At 46.8% G+C, this 9035-nt stretch overlaps 1 protein-coding gene across 2 annotated transcripts; it reads right to left on the reverse strand.

The window, feature by feature from the left end:
* Positions 1 to 244: 244 nt before the first annotated feature.
* On the reverse strand, positions 245 to 8535 carry strip1 (striatin interacting protein 1). 2 transcript variants are annotated; one of them, XM_047025893.1, is made up of 21 exons: positions 8416 to 8535; positions 7910 to 7979; positions 7697 to 7771; positions 7348 to 7482; positions 6871 to 6991; positions 6674 to 6742; positions 6485 to 6591; positions 6199 to 6326; positions 5279 to 5461; positions 4707 to 4927; positions 4377 to 4442; positions 4162 to 4225; positions 3979 to 4050; positions 3798 to 3872; positions 3571 to 3668; positions 3294 to 3420; positions 3004 to 3104; positions 2790 to 2856; positions 2250 to 2354; positions 1844 to 2048; positions 245 to 1691 (listed from the first exon to the last, which is right to left on the reverse strand). In XM_047025893.1, exons 1-21 carry the CDS (start codon positions 8524 to 8526, stop codon positions 1444 to 1446), a joined length of 2448 nt encoding a protein of 815 aa, XP_046881849.1. In that variant the 5' UTR covers positions 8527 to 8535; the 3' UTR covers positions 245 to 1443. The 2 variants fall into 2 exon arrangements, with proteins under 2 accessions (XP_046881849.1, XP_046881848.1); XM_047025892.1 differs by having other exon boundaries at positions 245 to 1694.
* Positions 8536 to 9035: the final 500 nt, after the last annotated feature.

Below are 9035 nucleotides of genomic sequence, written 5' to 3' on the forward strand. Positions count from 1 at the left end.
GATCTTCCATAGGCAAACATCAGCCATGCCCGTCGAGTGTTTGGTTCCTTGGGAAGATGATGAAAAATGTCAACATTCCCTGTACAGCCTGGAACAGTGACCGTGGTCCGTTTTCAGTATCCTTTAAAATCTTCCAAACGTTCTTCTTAGTAATTCTCGTGGAAGGACCCAAAAATTGATTCACATATGAATCGTGATTCAGTCTTCTTGCGATTCACAAATTAAAACAATTTGAATTCATAAATCTGCTCATCTGTGTGGATATTTATTACAGTATTTATAAAGTCATCCATTCCAAAACAGATTGACAACCGCCAAGATACATAAATAAGGGTGTTCCCAACATCAAAACATTGTCTACGGTTTTTAATCAGGTCAATACACTTTTCTTAACCATCATAATAAAAACAAACAAATAGTAAAAGCACAAGAGCAACTGTAAAATTAAGTTAAAATGGATTTGGACAAAATTGTTCCCTTGAGTAAAAATCTTAACACACACACACAGCCATTCACCCAAATATTAGCATCCTCCAGCAAACACGGGTCAAAGCACGGTGAGCACCCTCGTGCTGCTCATAGTAACACGGTTGCTCATAGTAACACGGTCAGGCTGTGGTTCCTGGACAGTTTATATCCCAAGGGTCACATGTCCTAACCTGGAGTTCTCTCAAACAGCCAATTGGCCAATAGCAAAAGAGTAATGGAATCAGAATGGAAATGAGCCAATGAGAGGGTAGAGCCTGGTCAACTGGAGATTAAAGCAGTAACCACAACACCATGTAAATACCTAAACAGAAAACAGTCACACTACTTCCACACGCTTACACCTTTCTGCTGTTTGCACTTGATTGGAAGCAGTCCCTTCCCTTGATGAGAACACTGCTGTGTAGTGTTGGACAGCCACACTGACTGGTCCCATGGACAAACGGAACACAACAGGTGAACTTAATAGTGTGTGTTGGGGTTGTATTGTAACGTTCAGTTCAGGGATTGCTATCAGGTACGTCATGTGTCATCCACAGTTGTTATGGAGATAAATACAACCTAAAAGCGAGTAAAATCAAGACAATTAAATCATTTAAATGCTTTGGGTAAAAACAGAACAACAGGGCTTGGTCCAGTTTTCTGGGGGGAAGTTCTTTTGCGAGGTCCATTTTCAGCCAGCTGTCCTTTCTGTATGAGTGTGACGCAGGGATAACGTTTTGGACCTTTTCAGACGCAGTGAGGATTGTGTCTCTTGGCCGACACGCGGTAAGGAGCTGAAAGGAGGAAGTGACCTCGCTGCTCCCTGACGAGTGTATTAGCAGAGGTCTGTGAGGAGATCCCTCATCAGCCTCACCTACAAGACCTGGTCCCACTCTCCCTCCTCTCTCCCTCTACTCTCTCTCCTCTCTACCTCTCTCTCTCCTCCTCTCTCTCCCTCTCTCTCCCTCTCCTCTCTCACTGCAGTAGCTCCTCCCAGGAGATGGGTTTGGAGAACACCTCCCTCTCCAGCCAGAGGTCATAGTTCATGTGGAAGTCCTCCGGCAGATCTACGCGCTGTCCCAGCACGCTTTGCAGGCAGTTGTCCACGGGCAGGAAGTCGGGGTTGCTCTGGTTCTTATCGTAGCGCCGGCTGTTGAAGCGCTCGATGTTGGCCCGCAGTGCACACTCCTCGGCCTGAAAGTCCCACGGCCGTGCGTCCAGGTCTGCTGTCAGGGAAACACAGAGGCTCAGCATTGGGTTCCGCCTCTCAACCACCCTTTGTTCCCAGAGATGCAGTGTCACCTAACCGTACACAGTCATCTCTGTCAGGTGAGGTTCGGAACCTACCGGAACAAAAAGGCCGACGATGACTCACCGTTTCCGTAGGCCCAGTCGTCGTTGAGGCGATGGCGGACCTTCTGGTAGATGGCCGACATGGTCTTCATGTTGCTCTTCCTCCACTGGCGCCCCAGGTACTTGGTCTGGACTTTGAGCAGCTTGAGGACGTACAGCTGCATCATGGCCTGCTTCACCTTCAGCGCCCTCTTCAGGATGGGAGCCGACTTAAACACCACCAGCATCTAGGAGACACGGATTATGCATAGTGTGTCACGCCTGGAACATGCACGGCCTTGGAACGTTCTGGCTGTGTGTAAATAGACCATATTTTAGGTTGACTACTGACACTACACTATTCTACACCGACATTACAGTCCCTATTGTTTTTTGTTTTCACTTCCCGGGTCCATTCTATGCCTGGTCGTCGTAGGCGGTCCTCTCACCATGGTTCTAGAGTGTTTCCACTTGGTCAGCTTGTTGAGGATCCTCAGTAGGTTGATACAGGAGAACAGGTTCCTCCAGCAGAACTGGTTATTGTCGCCAGCTTCCTGTAGAAGCCCAACAGAACATGCAACATGTCATACTTTGCAGCGAGTGATTAATATGTCTCTAACCATTGATGGTGGCAGCTTAATACAACTCTGTTGATCGATTGTTTAATTCATGGGATGGACGGAATGATGGATGGACCACTCATGGTCGGAGAGAAGAATGGTTGGAGGGAATGAGGGCTGGAAGTAAGGAAAGATGGGGTGATGGGGAGGCCCACACAGTATAGGGTTGGAGAGAGGTGTCGAGGGAGGGAGGGAAGGAGAGAGAGAGGGAAGGAGGGAGAGAGGTGTCGAGGGAGAGAAGGAAGCAAGATCCACACCCTGGAAGCTTTGAAAGAGGGATGGATGGAGGGAAATGAGGGACAGAAGGCAAGAAGGATGGGCTGGAGGAAAGGTCCACACTGATGGGCTGGAGGGAGGGGTTCAACTCACCAGACTCTCAGCGGTCAGCTCGGGCAGCTCGTGCACCACACAGTGAGGGAAGTCCAGCACAGAGATGCTGAAGGAGAACACACACACACACACACAGAGGACACACAGAGTGACACAGCGTTCGAGACGGGAGCCCGAGGAACGCCACACGGTCACCGTGTGGCCACATCCATATGCCTGGTGAACAGGGTCTCCCTGGGCATGTTGTGCGTACCTGTTCTTGGCAGTGATGTAGGACATGATGTTCTGGTTGAAGAACTTGAGGATGAGAGGAATGCAGTTGGCAAACACCAGGTGCTGGGCCATGTACTCAAACTGAGGGACGACAGAAAACACCGTGAGGAGAGGCGTGTGTGGGTCACGTTCGTGCGTCATGTAGGGTATGTCCCGTCTGTGTGTGTGTGTGACCTGTGTGTTTGTCCTCTCTGTGTGTGTCCTGTATGGGTTGTACCGTGTGTGTTTGAGAGTGTGTGTGTGTCCTGAGTGAGCGCGTCAGGTCAGCACCTGGTAGATGTGGTTGAGTTTGAAGTGTTTGAGGAGCAGCAGCAGGACAGCGGAGATGGCCTTCACGATGATCTCCTTGTGGCGGTTGACGTCCACGCCCAGCTTCATGCTCTGCAACACTGTGGTCCTGCAGCACAACAAACACCCAAACAAAGAAACAAACACACTTTACTCTCCTGCCAAATGTTGTCCCTGGTACAGGCACGGTATGGATTCAGCCCTCGAGCTGCTGTTAGAAGCCCGGTGAGAGGTGACCGCTGGGCTGAGGTGAACTCACGGCATCTCCTCAGGCAGCACATCGGCCAAGATGTTGATGGAGTCGGTCTTGGCCTTGGAGGTGGGAGCTGCAGCCAGCAGGATCTTCAGCAGGGCAATCTGACACACAGGGACACAGATGAAGAGCCTCCCAGTGGATCCAGACTTAGAGAAGGTCCTGAAGAGCTGGAGGACTTGGAATCCCTTCATTTCAACTTAGTAGATTTGTAGCTGGAATGTGGTTCTTACCATGTACTGAGGGAGGCTGGGCAAAATGCCCTGATAAAGTAGCTCAGTAGAGCACATATCCACATCCTCTTCCCCCTGTGTACATAAACACACACGGTCAAAATATATATATATACTATATATCTTGAGAAGAAAAAACACTATGTTTTGAGGAGATTCTGAAGTGTGCTCTGGTACCCACCCCGGACAGAGGTGTCTTCTGGAACTCCTCCTCCTTGGAGATCTGAATTTCGGCGATGGAGATGTACTTGTGCTGCAGAGACACAACATCACAACATCACTGAGCTGTGGGTCGAATGGTACGTTCCCCTTGGTGAGAGAAAACACGAGGTGGGAACGAGAGGGAACTGTTCTTCCTGTGTACCTGCTTCAAGGTCCTGATGCTTTCATGGATAGGTCTGGGCAGGCCCACAACCGTGTCTGTGTCACTGCAACACACCCAATAAATACCATTACAGGTAGGCCATTGAACAGGCCATGCGTAGCAAAAACTTTGATGGAAGACCTATCATTTAAATCACTCGTAACTTTAAAAGACAGCTTGTTGTAAAGTCTGATCAACTACTGCACTACACCTACTTTCCAAGTGTGTAACCGATGAATTTGCTTCTACTTGATTCCAGGAAATTTTCGATGTCTTTTTCCCTGCAGAAAAAAATAATAATCGTATTTGTATGTGTAGATAAGGTCAAATCTATACACATTCTTTTTGACAAACAAGACAACGCAGTAAAATAAACCCACATCTTAAACTGCTAGAATAAAAATGTTGACACACATGACCTCTTGAGAATGAACAACGAACAATAACATTTTACTTTAAAACCTTTTAGTACTTTTTAGATGAGTAAAAACCAGCATGAATGGCTGGATAGACAGAGACACTTTTCCTAGGGGGGCATTCCCTACCTGACTTTGGGGGCCCAGGGCAGACCCTTGGGGAAGGACACCCTCTCTGTGGGGGGGTGAGGAATGGGTGGGGGCATGACCTCGTCCCTCTCCAGGGGAAAAGGCTCCGCCTCTAAAGAGTTGTCGTTGTCATCATTGTCGTCCTCGTCCTCGCGAGGGTCGTCCGTCTTGTACGGGTCCTTCTCGTTGAAGGCGTCCAGGTTGTCCTGCTTGATCAGAGACTGTTGGTGTGGGGGGGGGTGGAGAGAAGAGGGTGAGGAAGAGAAACGATGAGATTGTTGTTGTTGTTGTTGTTGTGTTGGTCCTGAAGAGGTGCTTTGAAAATACGTTGTTAACAACCATGGGTTACTGTCACCTTGTGTGTGTTACACAAAAGCTACAGCCCTGTCGGTACATTGAAAAAATGTATCATTCCTACAACTCTTAGCGGTCACACTGAACTAAAATGGGTAGAATTAAGTGTCTTCTAACACTTAACTCTCATCTAACCAGTCTCATCTAACCAGTCTCATCTAACCAAACCAGTGAGTGTCTCAAGGCAGTGCGATGGGAGGGGAGGGTGGGAGTCCTACTTTGTGTTCCCGTCGGGCCCGTTTCTGCTGCTGCTCCAGGAGGTCGGAGGCGGAGGCCGGGGGCGAGGCCGCCCTCATGCTCCTGATGACCCGGATGCTGTCCTCCGGGAGGGGGGGCAGGCTCAGCTCCTGGCGCTTGTGCACCTTGATGTTCTGGAGCTGCTCAAAGCCTCCCAGGGTGAACTGCCGAAACAGAGGTCAGGGTTAAGGGTCAGGGGTAGAAATAGGGTCAGGGAGGTCTGTATTGAGTCAAAGAGGCGATGGAGAAGGCTTGATTACAATCAAAACATTAAAAAGAACAGACCAATTAGGCTTTAATTCTCTGCTTGCACTTAGTATATCCACTATTCAAAACTTGCTTTGAATTAAAAAAAAAAAGTATGTTTGTATATAGTTGAGCTATTCAAAAGCTTATCTCAGCTGACCACTTTTGTAGGGCTGTTTTGGCAGCCCTTTTGTCACTGGTCACCCAGACACTCGTCTGGGACAGTCGTTGATTTACATGAATGCTAAAATGACAATCACACCTTAATGACACACCTCTGGAGAGGTGGTCTCAACAGTTGAAGAGGAATATGGACAGAGGGAGACTCTGAAATTATCATTAAAAGTTGTGTTCTTGAAAATAAGGTTCTAAACAGCTTTTAATGTCATGTTTGATATGCTTTTGTTTCTTACTTTATGTATTACATGCTAGTAATAATTGTAATACTGTAACCCAGACGAGTGTCTGGGTGACCAGTGACAAAGGGGCTGCCAAAACAGCCCTACACTTTAATAATAATTCTCACTGAAACTAACAACTAAGAAGCGGACAAGTCAAAGATGATAAGCTGCTGTGAACATGTAGACTGAAGCTCAATACCACGGTGGAACCAGATCTACCAGACCGCTGGAAGCTCTCTCTCTCTCTCTCTCACCAGTATGCTTTTCCAGAGCAGCAGCAGCACCTTCTTCATGGGGAAGTGAGGTGCGTGGCCGCTGCAGAACTTGGTCACCATGCCGAACAGCATGACGGAGATGGGCTCGTTGTTGTACAGGGGAGAGCCTGGAGGAGAGCGACGACACAGGAGACATCAGGCGGTCAAGGCTGCTCTCCTCATGGGTGTTGATGTGAAACGGTGCGACGGCAACTGTGGTTGAGCTCTACCGCAACACACATACTGCTACTAACACACACACACACACACACACACTCTCTCTTACCCAGCTCTGTTTTGAAGGTGTCCCTGGTGGCTCTCCACTCAGGTGGGTCTGCTGGGTCATCCTGCTGAATGGTCTCCACCATCAGGTACATGATGTTCAGCAGCACCCTGCAGCAGACACACATCCATGAGCGATGGGACGACACAAATGCAGGCGCGAGCACGTGCGCGCGCACACACACACACACACCTGAGGTCTGTGCTGTCTGCCAGGGAGATGGCTGGCTTCCTCACTGCACTGCTACAGGCAGCACTGTTGCTGTGAGAAGCATGAAGAAAAAAAGCGATTAACAGGAAAATCCTTAATCCACCATCATCATCATGTTCACCCTGGATAAATCTCTCCGCCACTTTCCATAGAGAGAGAGAGAGAGAAAACAAACGTACTCAATCTCCATGTTGAGCAGCTCCACCAGGGCAGAGAAGGTCCCCACCTCCAGCAGCAGGAAGATGTTGTACCTCATCCAGTGCTGCACCTCTGCCTCGGAGCTGCACTCGGCAAACGCACCTGCAGACCCACGGGGCAGGAGAACATGGTGGCGGAACCTCACAGAACGTCGTCAACATTAACAAGAGACTAGTCTCTTCACGGGGGTTTGGATGGGCAACTGGTTTTCATTGAATCTCTGCAACTCATTTCCCTCTCCTTTCTACTGTACAGGAATGCAATTGATTTACCCTGCAACTAGATTTAAATGAAAAGCCCAAGCTTTCACTAACTAATCCATGTTTCTCAATCTTGAATCTAATATCATGTATAATAACATTATTCTGGTATTATAATGGCATAACATGATATCAAATCGTCTCAATAATTGAAAACTGGGACAGGTGACAGCAGTTGGCCATGATAAGGGGGCGTACCCTGGGCCATGTAGAGGATGGCCCGGGCCACCTTGAGACGCTTCTCCCGAGCGATCACCTCCAGACCGTCCAGGAGCCGCATGGCGTGGGCCTTGTGCTGAGCAGCATCCAGCTCCGTCCATTTCTTCTCTGAAACTGGAAGACAGCAGAGAAAAAAGGATGAACTGTTACATTCTGCATTCAAGCATAAAGCGAATAGAATCAATGATCGTTTAAAGGGCATTTTGACCAAAATAAAGTGACAGCACAGCATTATAGTGAAGGAGCAACACAATTATGAAGTGTTGCCAGACATCTATAACCCAGGGGCTGTTAAAGAGGGTAGAATATAATGACAGCCTGTGCTCACCGTGGGTTCTGAAGTCTTCCTCAAAACATTTCCTATTGAGAACAAACTCGGGTGCCTCTGTGTAACTGTACAACTCTGAAAATAAAAGAATGACAAATTATGCATTTTAAAAGGCACCGTGACAAGAGTAATATACACTAGTATTAAATACTGAGACGGCGATGTACGACATGAAATTATACATAGACAAATGACGTAAGAGAAAGACCACACCTGATAGCTCTACCGCCCACTTGTCTGTGTCGGCATACTCAAACTCAAGATCCGGAGACTCGGAGAATCCCTGTGTAAAATCACAATTGAAATATAGATAATATACATTGTCATGTTATAAAAGCCCTACCTACACTGGCAGACACGTAATAGCAGGGATTGATTAAGAAATACAAACAGGATTAAACTCGTTGCTTGATCAACCACTCAAAAAAGAAAGCGAGCTACGAAATCATAGAACTCTTAGCTAAGAACGTAGTATCTTAGATAGCAAGCAGCTAGCATAAAAACCTTCCTAATCATAAATACATGAAACTACAGCAGCTGATCAATCCACTGCCCTGCTGCCAGCTAGCTAAAATAGCTATCCAGCTACGTTTGCTCCAATTATATTCTATGCTAGCGTGCTGTACTAGCTGCTAAACTAGGTTTATGACAAATCAGAACAACATCGGCTCAACAAAGTCCATGTGGAAGAAAATGTTTAATAATTTGTCATTCCAAACCTCGGAATCTTTTCTTTGATTGCGGACAAATTCTCCCCGGCTTTTGTTAGGTAACATAGCTCTCTGTTTATTGTTGACAATCAATCCACCACCATTTCCACCGACGTCCATCTTTGATTCACAAGTAAAGTTTTTTTGACACATTAACGTAATACCTCTCGCGAGAGTAGTTTTAACGAGTTGCGGTGTGCTCAGTTTTCACAGCTGATTGCTCATCTGCTTTAAAATGTGTACTTAATGCATCCAAGCATTGATGAGATAAGTAAACTTAAAAGCAATTTAGAGCGTCTATAAAAAGGGTTGTATTAAAAAAATAAAGGGTGACAAATTATAGCCAGATTATATTGAATTGGTTTCATGTATGTATGTTTGTCGGTATGTAGGTATGTTGGCATGTATGTATGTATGTATGTATGTATGTATGTATGTATGTATGTATGTACGTACATAAACATGTTGTTATAAAGCATCCATGGCCAAATAGGCATCTACTCCACTGACCTGGATTAGATGCACCCTGTTTGCTCTGGATTACTGACTTGATAGCTACCATATTTGTATTAGCTACACTGGACTGGAAGCTTTACTTACATGAGTAAATTGGTTATTCATGGTATTTT

The sequence above is a fragment of the Hypomesus transpacificus genome, chromosome 9 (assembly GCF_021917145.1).
Source record: "Hypomesus transpacificus isolate Combined female chromosome 9, fHypTra1, whole genome shotgun sequence".
Lineage (NCBI taxonomy): Eukaryota > Metazoa > Chordata > Actinopteri > Osmeriformes > Osmeridae > Hypomesus > Hypomesus transpacificus.

Coding starts and splice junctions, on each gene's coding strand:
- strip1 (XM_047025892.1), bottom strand. CDS start 8,526: ATGGACGTCGGTGGAAATGGTGGTGGATTGATTGTCAACAATAAACAG. Junction 6,327..6,484: donor CACCTTCAAAACAGAGCTGG/GTAAGAGAGAGT, acceptor GCTCTCCTCCAG/GCTCTCCCCTGTACAACAAC. Junction 3,105..3,293: donor AACTCAACCACATCTACCAG/GTGCTGACCTGA, acceptor GTCGTCCCTCAG/TTTGAGTACATGGCCCAGCA.